The 27,515-nt window shown below is 51.3% G+C and overlaps 14 protein-coding genes across 14 annotated transcripts; 6 read left to right on the forward strand and 8 right to left on the reverse strand.

The window, feature by feature from the left end:
• Positions 1-550: 550 nt before the first annotated feature.
• Positions 551-1,015, forward strand: CDV56_108126 (O-methyltransferase; the record flags this gene model as incomplete). Its single annotated transcript, XM_026761745.1, has 2 exons — positions 551-764; positions 828-1,015. 2 exons carry the CDS (start codon positions 551-553, stop codon positions 1,013-1,015), a joined length of 402 nt encoding a protein of 133 aa, XP_026617672.1.
• Positions 1,016-1,432: 417 nt separating this feature from the next.
• Positions 1,433-3,531, reverse strand: CDV56_108155 (transcription factor domain-containing protein; the record flags this gene model as incomplete). Its single annotated transcript, XM_026761774.1, has 4 exons — positions 1,433-1,997; positions 2,066-2,431; positions 2,488-3,271; positions 3,414-3,531. 4 exons carry the CDS (start codon positions 3,529-3,531, stop codon positions 1,433-1,435), a joined length of 1,833 nt encoding a protein of 610 aa, XP_026617673.1.
• A 597-nt stretch (positions 3,532-4,128) lies between these two features.
• On the forward strand, positions 4,129-5,639 carry CDV56_108231 (uncharacterized protein; the record flags this gene model as incomplete). The annotated part of the gene is made up of 3 exons (XM_026761850.1): positions 4,129-4,448; positions 4,546-4,914; positions 5,024-5,639. 3 exons carry the CDS (start codon positions 4,129-4,131, stop codon positions 5,637-5,639), a joined length of 1,305 nt encoding a protein of 434 aa, XP_026617674.1.
• Positions 5,640-6,382: 743 nt separating this feature from the next.
• CDV56_108292 (cupin domain-containing protein) lies at positions 6,383-6,910 on the forward strand (the record flags this gene model as incomplete). Its single annotated transcript, XM_026761911.1, has 1 exon — positions 6,383-6,910. One exon carries the CDS (start codon positions 6,383-6,385, stop codon positions 6,908-6,910), a length of 528 nt encoding a protein of 175 aa, XP_026617675.1.
• A 373-nt stretch (positions 6,911-7,283) lies between these two features.
• On the reverse strand, positions 7,284-8,290 carry CDV56_108315 (uncharacterized protein; the record flags this gene model as incomplete). The annotated part of the gene is made up of 4 exons (XM_026761934.1): positions 7,284-7,416; positions 7,452-7,874; positions 7,943-7,995; positions 8,057-8,290. 4 exons carry the CDS (start codon positions 8,288-8,290, stop codon positions 7,284-7,286), a joined length of 843 nt encoding a protein of 280 aa, XP_026617676.1.
• Positions 8,291-10,336: 2,046 nt separating this feature from the next.
• Positions 10,337-11,290, forward strand: CDV56_108392 (uncharacterized protein; the record flags this gene model as incomplete). Its single annotated transcript, XM_026762011.1, has 1 exon — positions 10,337-11,290. One exon carries the CDS (start codon positions 10,337-10,339, stop codon positions 11,288-11,290), a length of 954 nt encoding a protein of 317 aa, XP_026617677.1.
• A 1,182-nt stretch (positions 11,291-12,472) lies between these two features.
• CDV56_108448 (uncharacterized protein) lies at positions 12,473-15,290 on the forward strand (the record flags this gene model as incomplete). The annotated part of the gene is made up of 3 exons (XM_026762067.1): positions 12,473-14,418; positions 14,478-14,591; positions 14,648-15,290. 3 exons carry the CDS (start codon positions 12,473-12,475, stop codon positions 15,288-15,290), a joined length of 2,703 nt encoding a protein of 900 aa, XP_026617678.1.
• Positions 15,291-16,509: 1,219 nt separating this feature from the next.
• On the forward strand, positions 16,510-16,974 carry CDV56_108552 (uncharacterized protein; the record flags this gene model as incomplete). Its single annotated transcript, XM_026762171.1, has 1 exon — positions 16,510-16,974. One exon carries the CDS (start codon positions 16,510-16,512, stop codon positions 16,972-16,974), a length of 465 nt encoding a protein of 154 aa, XP_026617679.1.
• A 467-nt stretch (positions 16,975-17,441) lies between these two features.
• CDV56_108578 (uncharacterized protein) lies at positions 17,442-18,636 on the reverse strand (the record flags this gene model as incomplete). The annotated part of the gene is made up of 5 exons (XM_026762197.1): positions 17,442-17,749; positions 17,820-17,950; positions 18,015-18,226; positions 18,294-18,364; positions 18,426-18,636. 5 exons carry the CDS (start codon positions 18,634-18,636, stop codon positions 17,442-17,444), a joined length of 933 nt encoding a protein of 310 aa, XP_026617680.1.
• Positions 18,637-19,311: 675 nt separating this feature from the next.
• CDV56_108612 (uncharacterized protein) lies at positions 19,312-19,551 on the reverse strand (the record flags this gene model as incomplete). The annotated part of the gene is made up of 1 exon (XM_026762231.1): positions 19,312-19,551. The coding sequence occupies one exon, from the start codon at positions 19,549-19,551 to the stop codon at positions 19,312-19,314; it is 240 nt and encodes a 79-aa protein (XP_026617681.1).
• A 295-nt stretch (positions 19,552-19,846) lies between these two features.
• CDV56_108624 (uncharacterized protein) lies at positions 19,847-20,791 on the reverse strand (the record flags this gene model as incomplete). The annotated part of the gene is made up of 1 exon (XM_026762243.1): positions 19,847-20,791. One exon carries the CDS (start codon positions 20,789-20,791, stop codon positions 19,847-19,849), a length of 945 nt encoding a protein of 314 aa, XP_026617682.1.
• Positions 20,792-21,639: 848 nt separating this feature from the next.
• CDV56_108663 (uncharacterized protein) lies at positions 21,640-22,176 on the reverse strand (the record flags this gene model as incomplete). Its single annotated transcript, XM_026762282.1, has 3 exons — positions 21,640-21,703; positions 21,749-21,838; positions 21,896-22,176. 3 exons carry the CDS (start codon positions 22,174-22,176, stop codon positions 21,640-21,642), a joined length of 435 nt encoding a protein of 144 aa, XP_026617683.1.
• A 308-nt stretch (positions 22,177-22,484) lies between these two features.
• On the reverse strand, positions 22,485-24,005 carry CDV56_108681 (alpha-L-arabinofuranosidase B; the record flags this gene model as incomplete). The annotated part of the gene is made up of 1 exon (XM_026762300.1): positions 22,485-24,005. One exon carries the CDS (start codon positions 24,003-24,005, stop codon positions 22,485-22,487), a length of 1,521 nt encoding a protein of 506 aa, XP_026617684.1.
• Positions 24,006-26,598: 2,593 nt separating this feature from the next.
• CDV56_108775 (uncharacterized protein) lies at positions 26,599-27,315 on the reverse strand (the record flags this gene model as incomplete). Its single annotated transcript, XM_026762394.1, has 1 exon — positions 26,599-27,315. One exon carries the CDS (start codon positions 27,313-27,315, stop codon positions 26,599-26,601), a length of 717 nt encoding a protein of 238 aa, XP_026617685.1.
• Positions 27,316-27,515: the final 200 nt, after the last annotated feature.

Consider the following 27,515-nt stretch of genomic DNA (forward strand, 5'->3'; position numbering starts at 1 on the left):
CAAGACACCATCCCAAGGATACTCCATCTCAAAAGCCAGATGCAATGCCTTAACCACCAGCTATATAAAGAAGAGTCAGCTGTGATACTCACATTATGTGAACACATTCTTAAATGTATAAGGGGAAACACCTGAGCTGCATCACCGCACATCACACCTGAATACGAGACCATCTGTTGCAGTCCCTGGCAGCAAACAAAAGGCCATAATGGGAGAACATGAAAGCAGTACTGTCTACAGTACTCGGACGGCGTGTCAGCGAGCATGAAGGACTTGTGGGACTAGACGTGCAAAGAATTCGACGACTCGGACAAGATGTCATCGGAGCTTCAGGGCGCCACGAACAACTTTCTCGCTCAGCTTTTGAAGCCCCAGCGAAGTACCTCGCTCGTCCCTGAACTCCTCTACGAACTAAAGAAAAGGAACCTGACTAACTGAAGCCTGAGCAGTCCTTGAGATTGGCAGCTACTCCGGGTTCAGTGCCATGGCCTGGTAGGAGGCCACCGTGGACACGCAGGCTGAGATCATCACGACGGAAATCGAGCCCCGGATGATCGAGGCCACCAAACGAACCATCGAGAAGTATGGGCTTCAGGATCGAGTGACTCTGCTCGAAGGTCCCGCACAGGACTCCATTCTCACGCTCACTGGGACCTTTGACATTGTCTTTGTCGACGCAGAGAAAGAGGGCTACGAGGATTACGTCAAGACCGTGCTCGATCAGAAACTCCTAGCCCAAGATGGCTTGATTATCTGTGATAATGGTGAGTGTTGCCCTTTTACACTGATGCGAGGCATGAGTGAGTACTGATGTATATTGTGTCCAGTCTTCTCCCGTGGGTTGGCCATCTCCGAGGACGCCGGCAAGCATTTGAGACAGGATCTGGTCCCATACTGGATTGAGTGCGGGAAAAAGATGCAAAAGCTGAGTGCATTTTGCAAGAATGACCCGAGAATCGACAATCTGGTCTTGCCTTTGTATGACGGAATGTCTCTCATCCGATGGAAATCGTGAGTGGATGGTGATATGAGGGCGTCCTCTTAGAACATATCCTTCACTGGGAATCTGTGAACCGGGGTCAGGCCCATCAAGCCCTATTCCATAGATCTTCTAGGAATAAGTGCAAATGAGTATTGTCACTAACACCTTCGTCCTCCTCTGCGAGTTGAAATGTATGAATCTTCTGTAGGTCTTCGAAAACGGGTTTCAAACATGGAGATATAGGATTATACATCTTCGCTGCACGATATTGAGGTTGTTGTAACATTCTCGAAAGTGCCCATCCTCATCTGGGCGATTACTCACTTGTTGTCAAGAATATCTTCCACCTTAAGCATCATCGTTTGCCAGGTCAAGAGCAACTACATACGTAGACGAATGCTGAATAGCTAAAAGCAAACTTGATACTGAGTGGAAGCGCTTAGAGCAAGATCATGTAATCCAATCCACATTGTCCAGCCACGCTGGATCCTCCAGCCCGAACAGCGGAATCTGAGCATCAAATCCAAGATGCTGAAAGACGTCGTGGAGTCCCATATTGCGATCGGCTCGAGATGGACGAGCGTCTTGAGTGGGTGGACGGTGAATATCAATGACCCTCTGCCACATCATCTGAAAACTGTTCAGACATCGCCTGACAGACGGGCTGAGGTGCTCGTGTGCACCGAGTACCGAGACAGCCGTGTTCCAGGGCTCCAGGACCGCAGTCCCGAAGACGTCAGGTCGCAGCATCGCGGTTATCAAATGCTGCATTGCGATGTAGAGGTAGAAAATACGATACCACCAGGGGACGAGTCCGGTCCTGTCTGATCGCGAGCACTCCTGAATTAGTGCGACGAGCTTCTGTGCATTTTCAACGCACAGTGTGGCGCATGTTTGGCTGAAGCGGTCGCCCAAACCCGCTTCAGCTGATGTGGGAGCTTTTGGCGCTTGCAGATTCGATATACAAAAGCGAGCCATGATGGGTCTAAGAAGCATGATGCGTGTATGCGCAAGACTGGGAAAGCGAAGGCTTAGCTCTGCATCGGATATAGAACTACTGCAATTAGGCTTGACAGGACTCACCGGAGACGAAGAAGGAGCAACCGTCGGTCGATGAGACTGCCAGTTTCGTCACTAGCAGCATTCAATGCAATGGGAGGGAGACTGTTCTCTACTCCAGTCAGAGACTCATCGATCTGCATAACAGCACTGGGTTCGGCTTGGGCTAGCACAGTCAACTCGAGGCCCTCTGCCAAACTGCTGGTGGCGAGCACTTGAGAAAGCCCAATATAACCGGTCATTTTCGTCAATTGCTGCATTTTCTCAGAGACTACGGCGACCGCCTCACTGTCGGAGTCAGGTAGGTTGCTAAAATGTCGGAATGAGTCGACCGTGAAGAAGGGTACGCTAGGTACCGTGGAAGGACGCCCAAGCGACCAGGAAAGGCTTCTGACCTAGAATTAGCAGAGCCGTAGGTCTTCAGATGCAGGAACACTTCTCCGTACCTGTCCATGAACACGCACTGCTGCCAAACATCCCGGGTCAACTGGTTCTCCCTATCCGACCCGGACACATGCTTCTCTGAGCGGTCGACGCCAATGCTCAGGGCAATCCGGACAGCTGAACCCAGTGCCATCCACGTCTGCTGCAAATTTGGTGTACATTGAAGATATCGGGTCATAAGAACCAGGCATTGAACGGTCTCCAATGAGCCGGCTTGCCAGAGGACGATCTCCGGACGCAGCAGATGCCAGGCTCGAAGAAAAAAGGTTCTGCCGGCACTGTCTCGCTGTTCCGAAGGAGTGTGTTCCTGTAATTGGGTAGACAATGCAAATACAAGATTGAGGGTGCAGAGAAAGATTTGTTCATTGCACTCCATCTCCCTGCCAGCGAATAGTGCTTGGTAAGCGGCAAAGAAAGATCCATGATCCAGCAACGGCTCCAGAGGATCCAGGCATCGCCAGTACAGGCTCACCAAGTGGTCAGCATGCTTGCGTGGGGGAAGCACATTGTCGGCAGGATCCACAGCGCCATCTACAACCTCTGGAAACGAGAACACGCCAAATAATGGGGCATCCGTCAGAGGGATAGGGCACCGCTTCTTCGAGGACGGCAGCCCCAGTCTGGCATCCACAGCAGCCTTGACCTCGAAAGAAAATTCTCCTGGATCACCGGGACCGTGAGCACTTGGAGTGCCGACGACATCGAATTGCTCGGAAGCAGGAGTCGGTAGTGGTGGAAATGCTGCAGCTGATGAAAAAGGATGGTCGACAACACTGCTACGGCGGGCTGACGCAGGGATGTAAGTGCATGTTTCCCGAAGCTCTCTTTTCGTTTGGCATCTTCCACAAGCTAAAAATACCCTTCATCAGCATTTGCAACTTCAGAAGTTTGATGAGAGGCTACGGGTCAGAAGAGAATGCGGAAGCACCTGGACGGAGACCGTCGCATTTGACCTTGCGACGACGACAGGTCGCGCAGGCAAGGGCGGCCTTGTATCTTCTGTGTCGTAGGGAGCCATTCGGCTGGGCTGGTGAAGCCGAGGACATCTTGCCCAAACGTTGCTCAGTATGAGGTTAGAAGGCGAGCATTTGTCATACGTCGATCTGCAGTGTTACTGTCGGACAGTCGTACGACTCCTAGGCCGTATGATGTGCAAGATGCACATTGCAGAACAGCACTCGATGACAGCAGGAACGGAAGACACGGAGAATGCAGTTTGCAGCTTCCACGCACTGCGGGAGTAACACCACATCTCTTCCCAAAGTGGCTGACACATAGCCAATCATTCGACATTCCGAGCTATCTCGGGACTGCTGACTGACATACCGAGCTGCAGGACAAAGGATCGGCGGCTGATCCATGGGGAACAGTCTTGGTCTTACATGATTTGCCCTTTTGGCTATCTCTCACACGGTCTACGGGGTATGCAATGGCTGCTCTGGAACGACAAGCCATACGGTGGTAGTATCCTGCCCTCCGAACCACCGAGCAATTCACTCCTTGAGAGACTTGACCCTCGAGAAGTAACCGTCCATTAATAATGATGAGGGGAACAGCGTCGGAAAGAATCCAAGAAGGGGTGGAATCTCTTTCTTCGGTTTGCTGCTGCGTCCTGTGTGGATCTCTGGTGAACTTCGCAAGCCATGAGGAACCCTTTCCAGCCAGCAAAGGAAACGGACGAGGAAACTCGGCCTGATGGTCGCTGTCAGGGTCAAGGCACGCCAGAGAATCCCTACGTCGTTGAGTTTCTGCATCAGGATCCTCGCAATCCCATGAACTTTCCCGTCTGGCGCAAATGGATGATCACCTCCTCAGCCTACTCGGCCTCGGCCGGTCAGATCACCAAAGAGTTACATGCCAGCAGTGAGCTGTTCCAAGCAGGCGTCGCCCTTTTTGTCCTTGGATTTGCAATCGGGCCGGCGTTGTGGGCGCCGTTGTCCGAGCTGTATGGGCGACAGACTGTGTTCGTCGTGGCGCACTTTTCATGACGGCCTTTGTGGTCGCTGGTGCTGGTTGCAAGAATGTCGCGTCCCTGCTGGTCTTTCGCTTCCTTGCCGGAGCGTTCGGCGCATCACCTCTGACCAATGCTGGCGGGGTCATCGCGGACTTGTTCCCCATATCTCAGCGTGGTTTGCCTCGCAAATCCTCGCTACAGCACCTTTCATGGGTCCTATCCTTGGTCCCATCATCGGTGGCTTCGTAACCATCACAGTCGGTTGGCGGTGGGTACAAGGAGTCTGCTGTATATTTATCGGAGTGGTGTGGATCATTGGAATCGTCCTTCTGCCAGAGACCTACGGCCCTGTCTTGTTGCGCAGAAGAGCTCGCCATCTATCAAGGAGGACGGGGAGACGATACATCAGTGTCCTCGAAAAGAGTCAGGCGGGTGTTCGTGTGCAGGAGCTCTTTGCCAAAACGGTCAAACGACCGTGGGTACTACTCTTCTAGGAGCCCATTGTTCTAATCGCCTCTATCTACATGTCCATTCTCTACGGCACCCTCTACATGTTTTTGCCTGCGGTACCGATTGTCTACCAGAAACACTGGGGGTTGGAACCCAGGAGTCGGCAGCCTGCCGTTTCTCGGTCTGGCTGTCGGCATGCTTCTGGGTCTGGTCTATACTATCGTCGACGATAAGCGCCGGTACCAAAAGCTCGGGTACAAGGCTACCCCAGAGTCTCGCCTTCCCCCGGCCATGGTGGGAGCAGTCGCACTCCCAGTGGGGATGTTTGCCTTTGCATGGACTAATTCACCCAGCATACACTGGTCCGCCAGCGTTATCCTCAGCGCCCCCTTTGGCTTTGGAACTGTGCTGGTCTTCATTGCCATCCTTGTCTATCTACTGGATGCGTACACCATCTACGCTGCTTCCGTACTGGCGGCCAGCGCAATGCTGAGGGCGTTCGTGGGAGCTGCCTTTCCCTTGTTTACGACTGCCATGTTCAACAATCTGGGAATCCATTGGGCGTCCTCGATTCCGGCATTCTTGACCGTGGCGTGTCTGCCGTTTCCTTTTGTCATGTACCGCTTTGGGGCCAAGGTTCGCATGAAGTGTAAATACGCTCACGAGGCGGCACTGTTGATGGCCCATATGCAGGCAAAGAGCAGTAACGCATCACAGGAAGAGCCCAAGGACGAGGAGACCGCAGACTGAGTGTATCAGAATGATGTAGACTAGACTTTGGTCATAGTGACTCAACGGGGATTACTCCGTATTCTATCATGGTTAAATGTATGTTGTTTATTGTTAGTTACATTGTGAATGTATCTCTCCTCCTACATAAACGGCCCTCTAGAGATAACCTAGCCATCTTCGAACCCTATCGCTGTGACTGGGGAACGACGGCCTGGTCTGACTTCGTTTGGCCACGTCTTCTTCCCGATATCACTCGGCCGCGGCAGGTTTCGTTGACTACCTCGCCACCCGCGGTTAAAGAGAACTGAACAGGTTCATCCGCGAAAGTATTGGCCACTGAAACCCACCGACTGGTATAAACTCATAGACTCGGGCTGTTCACTCCCGAGGGTGAGAGAGTGAGAAGGCAGGCCTCGGGATGGGAACTTCCCTCGGAACGGCCCACAATTGGCTGCTGTGAGCAAGGCCCTGTCTTGTCGGATGTCGACATCCCCATCGGCGTCTAGGTATTGGTCATAAGCTTGATAATGCATTTATCAGGGTCCCATCGCACACCGTACTTGCATGCAGATGCTTGCAGGAATCCCCTCCACTTGCACGTGAATCCCGACGGCGAACCCTGGTGCCTCTGCTTCCGAATGATGTTCGGCTTCGTTCTTCTATATTTCTCTCTGATTTGCCTGGGTATCACCCACGGCTACATACCTTCGTCTGACCTGCCTCAACTCGTTTCTCGCAGCAAAATCGCACACGGATCAATCATGGCCGACAACGCTCTTCCGAACCCCAAACGCTACATTACCGACAACGACGATGACGGCAACTCCTTCTTCTCCAACACCGTCAACGAGTCCCTTCCCGTCGTGAACGATGTCGGTGGTGCCCTCATGCGTCTGGGCTATACCACCGACAGGCCGCCCGTGGTGCTCACTAATGGCACCGACCTCCAGCTCTACGAGACCTCGCTCAACGAGCTTCCTCCGCTGGTCACTCAGGGTGGCGGGGCCAATGTTTGGTACATCGATACGCCCCCAGACTCGGAGAGTCCCCTGCATCGGACGGTGAGCCTGGATTTTGTCATCCAGGTCGCGGGCGAGATCGAACTCACCCTGTCCTCTGGAGAGACACGCATCATCAAGCCCGGGGACTTGACAATTCAGCGATCTACTCTGCACAAATGGCGGAATCCCAGCAAAACACAGTGGTCTCGCATGGTTGGGGTCATGTCAGCGTGCCAACCCGTCGTCACCAGGAATGGAACTTGGGGCGCGGAATTTCCGAAGCATTGAGCAACGAAGGGTTTGCCGTGAGATGCACTGTTCGATCTTAAGAATGTTAGATCCATAGCCATTATATGCCTTGCAAGACAGCCACAATGTATGCCATATATATTCTCCTCCCCAGTATCACGCAACAACCTTCTTGAACTACGACTCCTCTCTGTCAGTCCTCAGCTGCAAAAGGGAATCTCCCAATGCAACCTTGCCGTAAATGAAGGTCAGTGTGTCCTCAATTAAGTTGAATTCTACTGATTCAGCTACTGTAACTTTGCTATTCATACAACGGTGACAGCCCGTCGATTTTTGATTATAAGCCTGAAATGCCTTGTTTCTCTAAGAAGACTACATCTTCCACCAAGTAGAGCCCCTAATCGACTACACCCTATCTAATGGCAAGAGTTTCCTTTGCAGCAGCCAGCTCTCCCACCATTTCGGCCAGCTTGGTCGTATCGGCTGTGATCATGCACATGGCCATATTCGCGGTGATTTTGCGCAGCTCCTCACCCGTTGCAAAGCTAAAACCCGCGTACGGTTTGTTATGTTTCCTCACCGTTGCATGGAACTGCTCCACGGCCTCCAGCCATTCGGGCTCCGTTCCTTGAATCCCATGGCCCGCGGCAAACCCATACTGACTCGGGTATCCAGACTCCCCAGCCAGACCGCATCAATGTCGGGAACCTCACTCAAGATGGCGTCCAGATTGCGGATACCATGCAACGTCTCTATCTGGATCATGAGCGCCGATTGGCTGTTCAAGCTCTCCCAGAGACCTCGCTCCGGCTGCAGCGCTGTATCGGTCAAGTGGTGCACATACCGAAAGGGAGGCGCGGACCGAATCCCCTGGTGTTTTTGGCCAAATTTGACGGCGCTTATGACATGCTTCGCTTGCTCGACAGTGTCAACATGGGGGACAACAATGGAGGCTCCTGCGTCGAGGGCATATGCGATGGTGGATTCGTCGTGTCCAGGCACTCTGCAAATCGCGGAGCAGAAGTCAGTCGCAATCCAAGGCACCATTTCTGAACGCAGTCCATGACCTACCGGACAAAAGGGATTGTACGGCCGTTGCTCATAAATGCTGCTTCATGAACCATCTGCATGTGAAGATTAGTTAGTCCTATGTACTTCCTTCCATACATGCAGCAGACAAGGTACCGTGGTCATGGTCTCAATGTTCATAGCACTGCGTTCCCAGTCAATCCAGACATAGTCGAATCCCATCGGCGCGATCCAGCGCGTGATGGGAATGGCTGCAAGGCCAGCATAGTACCCAATCAACGGCGGGATCTTTTTGTCGTGAGCGTCCCGGATGGCCTGGCGAGCTCGGTGCGGCTGGAAGAGAGACGGTCCCATGTAGTCCCTCATGTCGCCGAATTTTCGATGATTCATAGTCTCTGAGCCATTTTGACTCGAGTCTAAGGCGAGTCGCAGAGGTGTCGGTAAGAAACAAGCCAGAGCCTCTGGAACGTGCTAGATGTGATACTGCTTTGATCATCTAGAACGAGTAAAGTACTTGGTGACTATGTCTTTTATTATACATCAGCACCGCGCCCATCCTACGACTGAGACCCGAGGGTGTCGAATCGCCCGCGGGGTTCAAGAGCAGGTCAATGCGTTCTTCAAGGGCAAAGCGTAGGACAGATCCAATGACGGATCTTACGGCTCACGCCCATGACGTTCATGACAACGCATCAATGACTCGAAGCTTATGGTCCGGGAAAGTCTGCACAAATGTATACGGAACGATTGGCTGAACAATTCTACTGGTTGGGTGTCAAACGCGACGTTGACAGCGCCTGGGAGAGACTTTGTCGTATGGGCAACTAGAAAATCCAAATTTCTTGTTCTTTCCACCACAATATCCATGTAGAGGTGGTTCAACTTCAATCGGCCCAACAGCGGAGGCGACTGGGAGGACATACAGGGAGGCGAAGAAGGCGATGATATATACCAGTTAAGACTTCTACTGCTATCCACCAATACAGTTATCCTTTGTGCCTTAGAAATGTGGCCAGAGTAGGTGATGAAGATCTTCATAAAACATGAAAATACTCAGAGTCTCATGTCAAGCACTAACCAGATATAAATCACTCGCTTGGCCAGAACTGCAGACTACTTTACCTGCTTTCAGTGTTTTAGGCTATTATCCCTCGGTAAATATACTGACTGCCGTCAAAGCGGAGGAATTGGATAGGCAATCCTTGTTATATTATATTGATATATCCACATACCCTTCTATATCTGACGATTCAATCTTCCGCAAATGCAAATGAAAGCAAGCCTTATTCGGTGACGCCCTTTTGCGCTAAGGATCCAACCCCTCCCTCTATCATACCCTCACTCTTTACTATAGCCATTGCCCCAGCACGGGATTTCTCTCAATTGGGACCATCACCAGACCCGCCTGGTGCGGAGTTGCCCGTATTAGGAAGCATATCCTGGCCCCAGGAGGATAGGAGGCTTCCAGACCTTTTCCATCCATCGTAGTATTAGCATACTACAGCCTGGCTGAGTACTGTTGAGTATTATACTTCGTTATATTGCAATGGCTTGACTAATTCAAGCTTCGTGACTGAAACAGATGGTGTGAACCTTGTTTCTCCATATTTGACCATTATCTCCACGATATAGACCATGCAGAACAGGGATTCCAAGGCGGTAAAACGGAAGGACCAGTTTCCTGCCGACGGCCACCGAATGATGCATATTGTTCTTTGCAAATTGCTATACTCAAGGATATGGAGGGCGAAGGGAGCCTTCGAACTACCGAACCTATCTGCCGATCTATCCTGTTGGGTCTAGCATGTAAATTGAATTGTAAAGGGTTCGGGCTCAGCATTCCTGAATCACCATGTACACGTCTTGCTCTCACTCCGGATGACTAGCTGCCTTTTAATCTCGAACGCGGATTGAGTTTACTAGGAGCTTCAGACGCAGCGCGAAGAGACGGAGTAGAGTTGATCTTTCCTATCAGCCTAATTACTACCTACCAATGTATGGAGTAGCAACTGCTGCTTTGGTCCTTCTCTTTCTCAATTTTGCCGGACAACAGCATGTAGTGGTTCCCGGATTCTTATAAGTAAGAGGATAAGTCGGAGTAGACTTGGCCTTAACACTATCATCCATCTTGCCTGGCTTTCTATCAGTAGACCCTCCTCTGTCGCTATGAATTGGTTTTCTGCTCTGTTCCTGGTGTTGCCAGTGGTATCTGGCCAAGCATCGCTCTGGGGTCAATGTAAGTGGAAATGAACTAACGCTGGCTATTACGGAGCCTAGACTGTACCTTTGGAACAATGACACTAACAGTTGCTTTCAGGCGGTGGAACTGGATGGACTGGAGCCACTACTTGTGTTTCGGGGGCATGCTGCACCTACTCCAATCCGTGGTATTCTCAGTGTCTTCCATGTAGCAGTGCTACTACTACTACTGCTGGAATGTCGACCACCACGACGACTCGATCAAGCTCAACATCAACTGCATGCAGTCTTCCTTCGGTGTACACGTGGACATCGAGCGGTCCACTGGCGGACCCCGAATCGGGACTCGTCGCGCTGAAGGATTTCAGCCACGTTCCGTACAACGGCCAGCATCTCGTGTACGCGTCGGACGTCAACACTGCAGGGAGCTACGGCTCCTTAACCTTCGGCCTGTTCTCGGACTGGACCTCTGGCATGGCCTCGGCGAGCCAGAAGGTGATGAACACGGGCGCTGTTGCGCCCTGTCTTTTCTACTTCACCCCGAAGAACATCTGGGTGCTTGCTTATGAATGGGGTGCGAGCCCGTTCTCGTACATGACATCCAGCGATCCCACGAATCCCAATGGATGGTCCTCGCCGCAGCCGCTTTTCACTGGCTCTCTCTCCACCACCGGCAGCGGCCCTATCGACCCGGCGCTGATCGCCGATGACACGACCATGTACCTATTCTTTGCCGGGGACGATGGCAAGATCTACCGGTCCAGTATGCCCATCGGCAATTTTCCCAGCAGCTTTGGCACATCATACACAGTGGTTCTGAGCGACTCGACCTACAACCTGTTTGAAGCCGTCCAGGTCTACCGGGTCCAGGGACAGCAGCAATACCTCATGATCGTCGAGTCCATCGGCGCAAACGGGAGGTACTTCCGCTCCTTCACGGCCACGAGTCTCGGGGGCTCGTGGACACCGCAGGCTACGAGCGAGTCCGCGCCCTTCGCCGGCAAGGCCAACAGCGGCGCCACCTGGACCAACGACATCAGCAGCGGCGATCTCATTCGGAGCAGCCCCGACCAGACAATGCCCATTGATCCGTGCAACCTGCAGTTCCTCTACCAGGGGCGAGCGACTGGCTCCAGCGGCTCCTACAATCTGCTGCCATACCGTCCGGGCCTGCTCACACTGAAGCGCTAGGCATCTGACCCAGATCCGAAGGTCCTCTTCGCGGGAACCGGATTTGGTACCCTTGATGTCGCAGGTGTTAGGACCTCTCATTGATGGACAAGGCATTCAGCACTGTGGCCCATAGCGGACTGCTAGACACTAAAGTCAAACATTCCGAACCCCTTTCATTCAGTTTATTGTAGGTAGATTCAGACTTCCGGGCCAATATGATCTGCAATTTGTTTCCTCCCAAATGGTCGCGTATTTTGGCGTAGATTTGGGCATCCTTGCCTCCTCGCACTATGCATTCGCATTGGTCGATTTCCTTTGACACTTAGCATTGCCCATGAATAGTATGCTATCAGTAAGAATGAGCACTACAGGACTTGGCTGCTGTCTACCCTGCTCGCGGACATGAATAGCTAATCATAGAGGCTAGAGGCCATGGGTTCCTGAACTCAGCGAAACAACTTACTTGGATAGGGCATTGACCTTAAGAAACTGCAAAAAGACCAGCAGATTGCCTAGAAGAGGAGGACTATCTCTAGAAGCATTCAAAGTGGTAGTGCTACTGGTAAGCTGGGCAGGGATAATAATTAGAACATATCAGCTTAGTTTTATTCTGGTACACTGCCCGTGAGTAGCAAACAGCTCAGCACAATATACTTGGTTCTTTGTGTATATTCATTGGCTTTCTTGCAAAAGGCCTGTAGAACCTCTTTCCATGTAACGTCCCAGTGCTCATGCATCAAGGCCAATCAAACTAATGCATTATTTATTAATAGGAATACCTCCACGAATGGGGAATTCATCCGTGTTTCATCAAGCGGGGTCTCGATGAAGCCCACTTGTCCTCGTCCTCCACCGGTCTTTATACAAGAACAGAAGGTTGATGGCATGGGAGCACTTGGGGACTGGATGATCGTCAGGGATCAGCATGGAGAGACCAGTTTCGAGACATAACCTGACCAGGAAAAGTCGTCAATAGTCGGATGTCGAAGCACCGAAGAAGGCCAAAGACCCCAGATGGTTCTAATTCAAAGGAACAATGCCCCAGATCAGCCTTATGATTACAACATGCCAAGCCCAAGCTGGAATATAAGATAAAAGTACAAAGCTAGCCATGCGCCGAAACGAGAAAGGAAAAAAGTAGAAAAAAGAAAAGAAAAGGGGCATTTCAACGGTCTTCGTTCCATGATTCGCAATAATAAAATGGGTTGGCATGGTCTCTCAACCTTCTCTGTTGTCGTCTCTCTGCTGGCTCTCACCGTCCGAAGCCAAAGTGACGACCTCGGCCTCACACATGGATATATCTCCCTCTCCACAGCCAATTGGGACCTGAAGCTCGTCAAAGATGCTCAGGTTCTCGCATCTCTCCAGCCCAAGGGCACCTCCTTCGATTTTCTCCCCTTTGACTATCTCCAGAACCGCGCCGCGAATGGCCAGTATCACAATGGGGACATCACGTTCCGCTACCGCGCCGCTGGGGCGACGGACTGGATTGCGGGTGACTCCTCACAGGCTCGCAAGACTGTGACCGTGGTCAAGGCTGACGACGGACTGGCGGCCGCCGACTTGACCCCGACTTTGCCTGTTGGATCGCCACTTCGGGTCGTGCGCAAATGGGTCAACGTCGACGGCGATCTGGGCCTGTCCTTCACTCTCACCAATACTGCCAAGCATCGCCTCGAAATCGGCAGTCTGGGCTTCCCGACCGAGTTTAACAGTATCTTCACCAACCGGAGCCCTGAGGAGATGACAGCCAAGTGCTCCCTGGCCGACCCCTACATTGGGCTGGACGCTGGCTATCTGCAGGTCACACCGACTTCTGGCACGGGGGAAGCATTGATAGTGACACCCTTGGGCAACACAAGCACCCCATTTGAGGCGTGGCGCAATCTGGATGAGTCCGTGTTTGACTCCACCGTATACGGGAGTCAGACCTTTGAGGGACTGTACGAGTGGCAGACGCGCTCCAAGGCCTACGCCGACAATGAATGGGCCAACGTGACACCCTGGAATCCGGCCACCTCGCTCGTCCTCAACGCCGGACAGTCTGCAACCGTGGGGCTACGCTTTTCCCTGGTGAAAGACGGCATCCGCGGTATCCAGAAGGCAGTCCGAGCCACCAACACCCCCGTGACAATTGGGACCGGATACGTGGTGCCCCGAGACCTCACCGTTCAGCTGCTCATCCTCGCCGCGGCCGACGTCTCTGAGGTGGTCAGCGAGGGGAACGCATTAGCCATCACCCGGCAGCAGTCGAACACCTTCTTGCTGACTCCCACCGGATCCGCCTGGGGCCGCACTCGGCTCACCATCACCTACGCCGATGGCAAGACTCAGGCGGTCCATTACTTCATTACCGACACGGCCCCAGACACCATCGTTCGTCTGGGCCAATTTTCCACCTCGTCAATGTGGTTCACCGACGAGTCGGATCCCTTTGGCCGCGCCCCTTCCATCGTCACGTACGATGCTTCCGTCCGGGGTCCCGTCCTCCAGGAGGCCCGTGTCTGGATCGCGGGCCTGAGCGACGAAGGCGGAGTGATCTACCTGGCGACGGCGATGAAACAGATTGGCCATCCGGATCCCGACGAGATTGCCAAGCTGGAGGAGTTCGTGACCAAGGTGCTCTTCCACACTATCCAGGATGGGGGCTCCCTGGTCCGCAAAAGCATATTCTTCTACGAGCCGTCCGCCGTGCCAGGCTACCCGTACAGCAGCTCCATCGACTGGGGCAACTGGTGGTCGTGGAATAAGGCCGATTCCTACTCCACCGACCGCGCATACGACTATATCCACGTCATCGGCGCGTATTGGGCGCTGTATCGCGCCGGTCGTGACCTGCCGGGGGTGCTGAAACGAAACACTTGGCAGTGGTATCTGGGCCGGGCCTATAATACCACCATTGCTTGCTTTGCAACCGACTCCGCGGGCAATGGGCTGGTGGGATATTCGCGTCTTGGCCTGATGGGAGAGACGGTGGTCGGTGAACTTCTCAAAGATCTGCGCCGCGAAGGCTGGTCCAAGGAAGCAGACGCCGTGGAGACGGCCATGAAATTGCGTGCCGAGGCGTGGAACTCGCAATCGGCCCCGTTTGGCAGTGAGATGGCGTGGGATTCGACGGGCCAGGAGGGCGTGTATTACTGGACCAAGTAAGCCACTTCTGCTCTCTCTTGAAGGACACAATCTCATGGTGCGAAATTGCGACTAGCTATTTCAATCTCACCGACGCCGCGACCAAGGCTGTTAATAGCATTCTGGGCTTCATGCCTACTGTGTCTCACTGGGGTTGGAATGGGAATGCCCGGCGCTATTGGGATTTTATGTATGCAATGCTTTGTCCTGGATTGCTCTCGCTGTCTTTTCTAACATTCTTTTCAGCTATGCGGGAAAGTTACAGCGCATCGAACGCATGATCCACCACTACGGCTCCAGCCTCAATGCCCTCCCCCTCCTTGCTCAATTCCGCCAGCAGCCCACGGACACATACCTCCTTCGCGTCGGCTACGGCGGCATCACTGGTCCCCTGACCAACATTCGCCAGGACGGGTCCATGTACAACGCCTTCCACTCGTTTCCCGACACTCTCGCGGGCGATGACTACTCGGGCGACTACGGGCCCAATTTCCTAGGCGTCATGCTCGCCTCCGCAACCTACGTCGTCGAGGATCCGGATCTCGGGCTGGTGGCGTACGGCGGCAACCTCGCGGTGGATGGACAGGTGGTGACGGTAGAGCCGCGTGATGCAGTTCGCCGGCGAGTGTATGTAGCGTCCATGGGGGTTTACATCACCACTAGTCCGGGCTGGATTGAACAGTTATCTTTTGCGAGAACGAATGCCAAGCAGGTGAGAGTGCGGCTTATCCCAGGGCCGTCCAAGGCTACATCAGTGGTTGTCTGGGTTGAGAGTCCTGGCACAAAGGATGACTACATAGTCACCTCCACTGAGACGCAGTCAACGCGTGGAGGATGGGAGGTCCAGCTGCCTGATAGTGGGGTGGAGGTGACCATAGGCACCGCGTAGTTTATGTATATAGGAGTTTTCCTTAGCCTCATTCTCTAATTATACAAGCGTCTGTACAAAGTCTGGACATGGGACACCCTTATAGACTCACTTTGATACCACACACTGGCCAAAAGACTGCACCAGCTTTGTGCCTGCTCCATAAACTCTATCACACAGATTAGCATGCGGCAAACCACCAAGAATAAAGAGCTCCTTTAGCTACTTTGCCTTGGGAACACCCTCCTCACTACGCTGGAATTAGCACACACCATCCTCAAAGGGAGTATGTAGCAACCAGCCAGACTTGGTAATGACCTTAGTGTAGACTTTGTAACATATACTTGATAGAGTAGATAATTACATAAACAAAAACCAGTACTAAACCCAATGGCATGATCACCATCTTGCTGTCGGTAAATGGATATTGAGGGTCTAAATCCACAGTCATCGTCAGCTGCCAGAGGAAGCCATTCCCGCATCAGGGTCCAGTACAAACATAGCCCCTATCCATGATATGATCTTCGAGGAGACTACTCAAGAAATCCTGGGCGGCGGCAATGTCACCCATTGACTCTACCTGCCACACTAGATGGCCTTATAAAGTGCAGGTGTTATAGTCATATATCATTTTTTTAGATATAGACTTGCCGCTGCGATGCCAAAACCACCTTTAATAACCAAGATACTTTCCATAGTTATCCATCACAACTAGCACTTCAACCAGAACCCATTGTATGATCACACCAATAGAATGCATAGTCTAAGAGATAGCCTATGCAACATACAGAGTACTTCACTTCAAAATGGCCTCAGTCAACCTATTCCCCTTCTGGCTTTGAATATCACTCATTTTCTGAACATCCCTGACATGTATTCTTTGATCTACACATCACCCTACACATTGCTTTACTTTCACTTTAGCATTGAATCATAAGCTACCATTTGGATAAGATTCGGTATGTGAGACAGTTTCCCAAGCCACAAAATGCCATAACTTGGCCGCTTGACCCCGCATTTACATTAAAGAGTTGCCTTTTGCCAATCTCACAGTCATGCGCCATGTTCTTACACTGGTTGGCTGGCATGCAGTTTGAGGTTATTGGTGTTGGATTGTGGCTGACGCCTCATCCCCTCGACCCCTCCTCCAGGGCCAGGCAGCAAGGAAAACTAAAGAGGCAGTAGATCCCAATGATTTGCTTCCTCCATCATTATCCGCATACTATCTGTATCACACAAAATGAATGACGAGCCGCCTAACTATGATGAGGCAACTGCGCCCGACTCCGCGGCCGCCCAGATGGAATCTCAGGCCCCCTTCAAAGGTTGCGGCACCAGATTTGCCATGTTATCTCTTGCATGGACAGATCGTATCCGTTTGATGCGCTTCCCTGAATCCATCACCGTCCTTATATCTGAAGTTTTAAATCAGCTATGGCCAAAGGGTATTCAGGACGTCCAAGCCTATGACGATAGCTTGGAAATTAAGCTGCGTGGAAATCCCTTCGCCCACGGACTGGACGATGAGAAGATCGCAATTCGCATTGCCATTATGGGGATATTGAATGAGTTTGCGAAGGAAGGATGGTTGGTTCCTCCCACAGGAGGAAGAGTAGGGAGGATCGGAAATTACGCGCCATTTGGACAAAAGGGTAAGTACTTTCTTGACCTCAAGGCAGTGAGTCCCTATAGAAGAATGTGCTGACGAGTGATAGATAGTCTGATATTTCACCTCCAAGAGCCTAGAGTTCTGTCCTGGCTCTGCGTTTCTTTTGATTCCGTCGATCTTCTGCATTTGTTAAATGCATCCAGTGAACTGGCCACCGCTATCATATCTACATTTGGCAGTAGAGTGGAAAAATGCACCAAGGACTTCGTGTCCGGAAACTTTGAGCTGAGATTCAAAGGGACGCCCTGGGCCCTACCAAGTGGGAAAGGTGGGGTTCAGAGCAGGCTAATAGTTCTTGATCTCCTACAGACCTTGGAGGAGCACGGGTATACACTGTGTACGAGTCTAGATTTAGATAACGGAATTGGGGGCATAGTCTACCAAAGTACCGGGGAAACCTGGTTCTGTTACCGTTGATGAATGTTAGAGAATCAGGAAGATTTATATTTCTGAATTCCCGCTTCTCTTTCCCCTTATAATAGATCCCACAAAAGATCAGGCGACTAGAAAAATGGGGTAGCCGTCGCGTCATTCTGCCCCAGATTTCCCAGATTCCAATTGCGCTCCACGGTGCTCAGCAGACTGTAGTGGTTATACTTGGTGCTATCCTTGGTTCCAACCTTCGTGCTAGGAACAGCACTGCCCAAGAGTACCGCATAGATCTGGTTCGTGCCAATCGTGAGACCTTCATCAAAGGTCAAGATGACCAAAGTGCCGTCGACGTTGAAATTTGGGTTGGAGAGCAATGGGGTTAAAAAGTTACGGGACCAGGATCCCGCAACAGATAGGGAGCTGTCGTGTCCGTCGTTGGCTGAAGTCAAGTCAAAGCGCATTAGTGGTTCTTTCGGTTTCGAAATAAAGCACTTAGGTAGATGGCATACTCATGTTGGGTGTGATGAACATCCACTGGGGCAGCTTGTTGTTATCCAAGTCATTATAGAACATGGTGAAGTTCTTGGATTTAGCCAGCCGATCTGTATTGGAGGTGACTGAATTATAGCTCATCAGCGGACTTGAGAGTTGTTAGTCACATATTTCTTTGCGAAAAGGGCTTGGGGTAGGTGGTTTTTTTATACTTATGCTTGCGCACATAGTCATTTGCCCCAGTTTTCTGGTTTTTGTAGTTCGCCTCGAAGCCAGAGTAAGGCATGTCCTCTTGGTACAGGCTCCAGCTGATGCCGGCATCCTCCAGGAGATGGACGATTGTCTTGGTGCTCGAAGAGATGTAATGTGTACTGTCGTCAGTGATTCCAAATGTGTTACCACCAGCGGCGGCAACGTAATTAGGCTGCAAGCTAACATCAGTGATGTGAAGGGGGACAAAAATAACAGTTGATACCTCTGGCCACTCATACCTGGGAGGGATGGGTAATGGCGAAGTAATTGGTCAGGGTAATGCCTTGACTAGCGAGGTAGGCCAGGTTTGCTTTGAAGTCAGGCGATTAACATAGAGCTTGTGAATGAGCCCAAGATGATCAATCACTCACTGTCTTTGATCGCGGCACTATAGTCTTGGTTCTCTAGGAAGATCTGAACAAATCGGTTAAAGGTCAAACCAGCAATGTTGGAAGTAGGCGACAGAGTCAGCGCGGTAGCTTGGGCTGCAGCAACCGCTGCAGTGCCTGTAGCCGTATATTGCGACTGGGCATACACGCCCGACACCAGTGCGAAGAACGCTGCAGTTCTTGAAAAGATCATAGCTGATGGCAGTAAAGAACGGAATGAAGTCATGATCATGATCCAACTTGAAATCTACAGCGCGATGGTGCAGGCAAACAGCACCATTTTATATGTATATACCCCTCCATGAGTATAGTGTTATGGCCTCCCTTTTTCTTGACTTGCAAATAAGCGAAGGGAAGACGCAAGAGAGGTGGTATCGCAGCAAGATCGAGCGGTCGAGTCAAATATTGTCAATCGGCCTCGTGTAGGAGGAGGATTCTTTAGCACTACGCCTTAGGACTGCAGCAATATCAATACGTTCAATTACTGGCAGGCTATGTCGTCAGGCACGGGAAAATGGTGGGGATAACTGCAGACCTGTGATGATTGTCGCTGGGACTTGTGTACAATCCACCATTGCTGAAGGCGAATGGCATAGCCACCAGTAGACACGTGTGCCAAGGACTCGATATATAGATCCTCTTCTTACCTTTCACCCAATCATGATCGACAGCTTCAGGGTTACATCTTCACCAACATCCCTGATCATTCAATCAGGTAAGTTGTTGACATAAAGACAAAGGAGGCTGTTACGGACACACCCCCCCTCCTTAGATATACACCCCTCCGCTGTAACTAGTTAGAATTAACATCATCCGCTTTCGACGAAAACACCTTCCCATTCCTCCATCATCGGTAGGTAGACGCCCATCATCGCGTGGCGAGCTCAAAGCCCAGGGTAAAGAGAGGCAGGTTGCTTTCGGTGGCGGCGTACTTGGAATGAGCATTATCCAGCATGATCCGGGTTGTGTCGCCCAGGAAGAAGCGACGGGCCTTGGGAGAGTCCTGGCGGAACCGCTGCAGTGTAATGACGCACATGTCCCGAGGCCAGAAGTCAAGGCCCATCATGAAGCACGTCAAGGGTTCAGTTTTCGGAACACTCGCCATCATGGTCTATCTCCCGCACGTCGCCCTCCTTGAACGACAGACGGCCTCCGAAACCACGCTTCAACGCCTCGGCGGCGGCGGCGGCGACGTGGACAGCCAGACCGGCAAGATCGATTTCTATGGCAGTGGTTCCGTATGCAGTGAAAGTGTAGGGAGGTATGCTCAGCAAGACAGTGAGCCACTGGCTTTCTATCTAAGTATCTAGATATCTACGGGATGTTAGGGCATGAAGGCGTAAGGAGCATGAGCGGAGGGTTATCTTTATTAACACTGTCTACCATAATGCAAGTCTAAAAGTTTATCCGATGTTTTTGTGTGGTTTATGAAGCTGCATCACAGTATTATGCCAGAGGAGTTGTGCATACAATACGTGAGCCTCATAAGCCAGCCATGGAAACATCTTGAAATCCCTTGTAGACTGGCCGCGAGGGTGGAGATTCGAGCATTCGACACTTATGTATGTCACCCTCGCCTTTTCATCCGACACCTTTTCCACAATAAATTCTTGGAATCCGCCGTCCATAAATCGCCACGGGAGACCGTACGATGCTGCCTTGTCCACTGTTCGGACCAGCACGTCGGGAAATTTCCAGTAGATCACAGCTCCAGCTGTGTCTGTGGGACTATCTTGGATAGCGTCCCTGTTTGAGGGGAATTCGGAGCTAGGCTCGGGGGCCTTTGGACCCAGAGCCTGAGGGTGGACGGAGGTTTCCCGGGTTGTACTCCAGGTCCCAAGCATGAAGGCTCCCAGGCTGGCTTGATCGCCGAATAATAGGCTACCAGGCGCAAAGGACAATGGCGGCACCTCTTTGTCCAGAAACCACGCCTCCGGCCCTGCGGCCCGCGCATCCAGAAAGGCGGCAACTAGATTCTGCATAAGATGATGTGCGTCGTCCTTGTCGCCGTCATGTTCGCTGTGAAATGCTCCATATCCAGCGAGCAGGGATATGGGCACATCAGCTTGAAGGGCGGCGAAGGAGGGGACCCAGCGGGTTTTGTCGCCACCAGACCATGAGGCCAGCAGAGCTGACTTTTCCATGCCCCATACAGTCTTGGGGCCTGCTTCGCCACTCTCCACAAGGTTGCGACATGCACTTGACTTTGGGAGTTGCGTGATGGGGACTCTTGGGCATGACCGGTCAAGGCGTCGCTTGCCAAGGTATGCGACTATGCTGCCGGCAACAGCTAAGGAGACCACACCCGTAAGTCGAGGCCGGTTTTGCATGAGGGTGATGATGTTCATGATGGTGGGTGAGCTGGATTGATGCAAAGAAAAAAAAAAGTGCTTGATCAGAGGCCTTACGCAGTCAAAGCTCGGTCTAGGCTATTGAGTTGTAAGCAATCAGATGCTCTAAAGAGATATGCTAGCACATTCAATGGAGATTCAGGGCCTGGTGTATATTAATGACGTCTATGTTCAAAGGATGTATTGATCAGTGACTCTGAACTGCATGAGTGATATGAAAAGTATGGCAGAGATGATGAATTGGAAAATTCGTGGTGTGGTGGTTGATGGCATGATATTTATAAGCACAGGCTATAAATATACAGGACTCTTTGTACAAATTGGTCAAAATGAGTCACCTATAGCTATTACCTACTGCCACTATTTCCACGTATAGGCTGCAAACATAAGCTCTGATCTTAATATCATCCAGCACCTCCAGATCGGAGGCCTGATTCAGACAATTCAATACTGGTAGTATGATATAATATCAAATAGTAGTAGCATAGCATATGGAATAGTAGTATCATGATAGTAGTATATAGAATACCACCACTAAATGCTAGTAGTGTGGCAGCGCTGTATAAATACATGTTATATTTAAGCAGCACTAATAATTGACATGCTGTACTACTCCTATTTGATAAAATTGAAAAAGTCAATGCAGGAGCAGAAAATGCGGCATTCACCAGCCAAACCCGATCCCTTTGCGGAAAGCAGGAAGACGAACCTGACTCTGAATCATTCCAGGTATCACCAGCTTAGTTCACTTCCCTGTGACTTTTGCAGGATAGACTGTTTCGCTCGATGACCTACCAGGATGAGAGATAATCCATCCAGGCTAAGGTACCCGGAGCCCAAAAGCTTCATGCCGTCCTGGCCAACGCCCCGCTAGACTTCTTTCTCTTGACCAGCTCTGTCTCGGGAATTCTGAGGACCCCTGGTCAGAGCAACTATGCCGCGGCCAACACATACCTGGACTCACTGGCCGCAATTGGCGAGTCAGTAACCGGGCCGCCATCTCCGATGGTGCTGGGTGTTGGCGTCGTGGCAGAGAGCGACACGCTCGAGGACGCTCTCAAGCGCAAGGCATGTACGGCATTGACGAGCAGCATCTGCTACAGGTTGTGGTCGGGCTGGATCCTGCTAAACTGCAAAAGGCCGTCAACAACCGCGCCAGCGCGCATGTTGATGTTGGACCCTGCTGGTGTGGATGCTGAGGTCGGGTCGACCGCTTCGTACGGGATTGCTTCCATGCTTGGTGCGGAGTTACAGATTGCATTTCCATCTTTGATGAGTTTGCTATGGATATGCTGTTGAACAGCCTGGCTGAACATCAGATTCTTGAACACCAAAGCATATTCAATGTAAAGCGCCCCCTTTCCACGCAGTAACCTGCGCATGTTAAAGGTATTATAAAAACAGCTAATCTACAAGGTGGGTCAGTTAGTCTCTCGCAGTAGTAAAATCAAGATTTGATTATGAGGAAATAATAGTGAAAGAAACGCCAGCGTAATCATGCCTCATTTACCTTGAATATATTTTAGTTATAAAGACTTATTTACTAACAAGATTTAATCTCCACAACTAGATATCCACAGGCGCACCAGCTGGCCAATCATCAACTGCACTACTAACCGCCATTCTGCAGGAGCAAAATGAGGAGGGGTAGAGTTCACAACCGCATAGTGCCCAGGAATTGGACCAGGACTCAAGCGAAGCCAGTGCTGATCACCCAGCTCACATCGTCGTTGAATGAGGCGGCGGTGTCGAACGTGTGAACACCGCCGTTGCTCGCGGCGTAGAGCACGTTGTTGTAGTGGCGGAAATAGCGGGTGGGATAGCTCCAGGATCGAATCGAATTGCCCTGGCCGTTGAGGCCGGCCTGCGGGCAGAATGTGGCGTCTTCGTAGAACTGCTTCGTGCCGTCGTTGGCGTTGAGCAGGAGCCCAAAGCTATAGTGCCGTATGAAGCTGCCGGGGGTGTCGTTGGACTCGAACGAGAAGCAGGCGCTATTGGCAAGGCCGGTGCGAACCGTCCAGCTGGCCTGCTGTTTGAGGGCGGTGGTGCTGGACGACGAGACGACCTGAGTGTTGATGGTAGAGCCATTGTGTGCGATATAGCGCGTCGTGCAGCAGGCCGTGGTGGCCCGCAGCGAGATCGAGGAACCGACGGTGAGCGCCGGGCCGCTGGTCAGCGACGTGATGGCGTATTTGGCTGCTACAATGTTAGCCTGCACCGAGTTCTCCGTGGCATCGGACGGATAGCCGGAGGTCATCACGCCCTCGTAGAACGTGCCCTGGGCGCCGTTGCTGTTGTCGCCGCCGATGCCAAGAATGATGGCACCCTCTTTGCTCATCGGGTTGTAGCCAGACACGCTTGGGCGCGCGCCACTGTAGAACGTCGATAGCGAGCCGGAGGCAGCGTTGGCGCCACGGATTGCCCACTGGTTTGCCTCCCCCTTGACGGCCGCAGTGAGGAACCGGTAGGAGATCGACGGGTCGCCAGCGTTGTTGCCAGCACTGGAGCCAGAGAACAGGCCGTTCTCGAGATCGGCCATGACCCAAGGGCCGCTGCCAGAGCCAGTGCCCCAGATGGTGTTGTCGCCAAAGTAGATGGCCTCCATGTGGCCGTTGCCCGTATCACGACTGCTGGTCTCGGCGTTGCCATAGTCAAAGCAGCAGGCATCGTTGTAGTGGGTCCCGTCAAGGACCGCGTACATGCCCTCCGCCGCGTCGCCTGTAGCTGTGCCACTGGCGGCGTTGTTGCGGTAGCCGGTGCCGGGCGAGATGAAGACACCGTACGCCTTCTGACCGTTCAGCGTGACCGGTGCGCCAATCGCGCTGGCCAGGTTGTCGTAACCATTGGATTCCGGGCCGCTGAAGCCGCCGGGCGGAGCCTGGGTGAGGTGATTACCGCGGCCGGACTGGTCATAAATGATGGTGATGAGGCAGGTCGTGCCGGCACAGAAGGAGTCTTGGGCGGAGGCATTCGCGACACCGCCGGCAGAAAGCGGCGCGATGTTGGTCGTGGCACCATCTGAGCCGCGTTTCACCTGGTAGAGTGGGCCGGTGTAGGCGCTGTACAGAGCACGAGTGGTACTATGCGCGGCGACGCAGGGCGTGCCGCCGGAGGAGTAGATGTCGCAGGGCCCAGCGGCGACAAGGGAGCCCATGGCAACAAGGCCTAGAGCAAGTACACAGGCGCGTTCGGGGCTTAGTTGTGAGAACATGTTTAATCAGTTTGGGTGGGAGGTGGGACGCGCCTGCGTGTACCCTAAAATCAGTGATAAGATGCCTGAATGGCCACTGGAGTAGAACAGGTATGTTATAGGGGTGTCTAGGCCATCTTTTTATAATCTTCATTCAATCTATCAGGATATCTGTTTTCTAGATTAAGAGTGGCACGCGTGACTAAGGTGCTGGAAAATTTCCGCCAATAATTATAGATAGAGTATACATTGTTTACTTGATAATAAGCGAATTCAAGTCTTTGGAAGCTCGGTTAATACCAGAAGCAGTTCTAATATCAGATTTAAGCACTAGCCAAAGGTGCCGGTTGATTTGTATATAAATCAGTCCACGTTGCTGGGAAATTGAAATTCAGACTTTTTAGCTGATTATGATTTAGATGGAATGTTTTGTTCCACCTCTGATGCTTGCCAGAAGCAGCCTTATGCGTGTCACAAGACCCTGTTTGTGCAACGCCGGAGAGTGATAGCTCCATTTCCATGGGTTTATCTGGACTGTTTTGAAAGCACCCCGCATAATGGTAGGTAGTGTAATATAAGACGCAAAAGGCATAATCCCATCCACGCGTCTAGGGCTAACCAAGCAGCTTGTGCCACCGGGCTTTTTCCTATTTTTCCTTAATAGAAGACAGTTGAACATCACAAACTACCCTATTATTGGACTGGAAGCAGACAAGCCTAGCCAGTGTAGGCTTGTGGCGCCTGGACAGTCCACTCATGAAGTTTAATTGGAGTAGCGCCCACAAGAGTGGTGGTAAATTTGATTAGGGATGCGGGGCCCCGGATGAGAGGTAACATTATTCACAAGCAAGCTAGTCAGCCACTAAATTGCGATCGCCCCCCAACACATCTCTTCATCATTTCAGCTACCCGCGATGCCACCAATTCGCGACCAATCCTCACGGTACTTGACTGAGCAGGAGGGATGTATGCTGTTCAAGTACTGCCCTCGACCCTACAACTACATCGCCCTGATCCGCGTGCATCAGCTCCCCAGCCTAGTATGGTTAGGGAAATGGCCAATATTCTATTGGCAGGCGCGGTAATCCGACTGTAGCTAGTCTGCGAACTGGATCTCCTGGTTATTGTGGGGTTCTGTTCTGGCACTGTAGGATCGCTGTATTGGGGCCTTGCAGAGTTGCGCTGGCTATAACTGTGGCCCACAACCTTGGGTTTGATAGGTATTGTGTTTTGACCTGAGATCAGGGAATCTCTTCCTATAGACTTGTATTTCCATCCTGCAAGGTCTGTTGCCTGGCTTTGATCTCTTGGATCTCGGCACAGGCTGACTGGATGCCCTTAGAAGGCTTCGGGCGTTGTTGGATCCTTCGCGGGCCGAATCGCCATCGGGCCGTGTTTAGCTTCTGCTTGGCACAACCGCAATTCAGATGATGAGTGAATACCAGTTCCCGTCTCTCTGAGCTCTCCATTGATATCTCATGAATTAGTGCAGACTGAGAATTGATATGAATTGGTAGATATAACCCAGTCTATATCTCCTACTATAATTTGACATGCTATTAATAACTGAATGCAAAGGGATGAAGGTTCTGATTCTATCTATCTAATATCTATCTAACCTAGTATTAATATAATATTAATAAGGCCAGTATAAAACTATGTAAAATCTCCGCAATCAGCATGTTGAAACCATGGTAGAATTAAGGAATCTGATTAGTTAAACCAGATTTCGGAATGTAGTATCTTCCTAGCAGTTACTGATAGCGGTCAGTATGGTTGACAGTATGAGTTAAGACAGCTGTGATTAAGATCTGCAGGCATAATATTCCGGATGCGCCACGGGACATTGGATAGGTAATGTTACCTTTATCTAATTCATTTGAATCTTTTGAAATGGCAGCACATACTGGTCAATACCTATTGAATTTCTTTTTTTCATCTTAAAAATAAACCGGCGATGCAAATGAGCGTTCATGAAGAATGATAAAAGACAATCAACACACAATCACCAGGCTTAATTCTATCACGGCGCCTACAATCTTAGGTTATGCTGCTGATTTCGTGTAATCCCCAGTATCATCTCTATTCTCATGCATAAAAACCATAAGGGACACAGGCGCAGCTAGGAGCCGTCTAAATATCATTGCCATTGCCAGTCACTTGCTGGTCCGGCCCAAGCTACTACGCACAACCAGATTATTACCACACTGAGCCATATCCAGCATAGGCTTTTCAGACATGTCGATTCCTACAGCAGTAATATGATGACTATTCCATTGGCCACTGTCTCTTCCAAGCCCATGTGCGGATAGTGAAATATTGAAATATTAACCCCACTTATGCTTAAGATGCATGCTCTTGTATACTTGAATAGAGCCCTGACTCCTCCCTGAATATTGCTCTGAGAACAGTCTGACTACATCTGACCAAGGCAGCCCCTGTTCTCTTCTCAACTCCACCAAGAGGTTCTCCTCCTCAGGCAACCATGGCATGCCCTTCCTAGAGCTCACTTGGGGCTTGCTGCTAAAACCTAGTGATCGTAGGGGCTTGGCCAGTCGAAGTCGACACCCTTGAAGCCGCGTGTCCCACACTCCGAGCATGGTTGGCACACCATCTAGCTATGACAACCTGTGTTCTTGCTGCTGAGGCATACCTTGCGGTGTCCGGAATTCTTCGGTGAGTAACCCGAGACAGTTAAATAGCTGCAACATGCTGGCACGTATGAACACTCTTCTTCGATCAGTCGGCCCACCGCATGAGCGGTGTAGTATGTTAGATCGGCTCCAGAACCATATGGTACAACCCTCATCCTGCAATTCCCATAGCTCGCAACAGCTCGAGTGCGACTTATCGCTATCTTCTGCTTAGACATATTCTCAAGTAGGGAGACGCAGCTGGATGCGTAGGCAAGGTAATTTGTACTGCAACGGATAGAGTATGTAGTACGTGTCTCAAGTTCAGCAATGTCTTCGTGACCAATGCGCGTAATGATCTCTATCACGTCGGTGTGCCCATCCGCGCTGCTCGTGTTTGCGTAGAGTGATAGAGCCTCAGCATAGGCCTCTGGAGCGTCCAGCCTATACCCCACCGCATCTTCCTCAATACTCTCAAGCACTGTTATGTTCGTGCCCTCGATAATACCATTCTGCATATCCCCTGCTATATGGTAGCGCGCCCATATAGCGTCGCCGAACCTTCCATCGCGTATGGCGTCGACGTACTCGCTAGCCCAAGGTTCGGTGACCGGCATCCCGGCGGTATCATTGATCACGTCTTGCAAAGGGAGATCCAGGAACAATTGTTCCACGGGCTCCGTGTAATTCAAACTCATAGCTGCAAGAACGTATTTGCTCAAGCCTAAAATTGTAAAAATAAAGAACGCACGCATATTAGCCATTCTTGAAAAGATAAGACCAGCCAGAAGGAGGAAACAGGAACATTCTGCATCAGTAAAATTAGGTAGACTGACAATTTATATCTTGAGCCCAACTCCATACACCGACGCGAAGAAATCCTTCTTGCTTGAACTAA

This window comes from Aspergillus thermomutatus (genome assembly GCF_002237265.1).
Source record: "Aspergillus thermomutatus strain HMR AF 39 chromosome Unknown NODE_19, whole genome shotgun sequence".
Classification (NCBI taxonomy): domain Eukaryota; kingdom Fungi; phylum Ascomycota; class Eurotiomycetes; order Eurotiales; family Aspergillaceae; genus Aspergillus; species Aspergillus thermomutatus.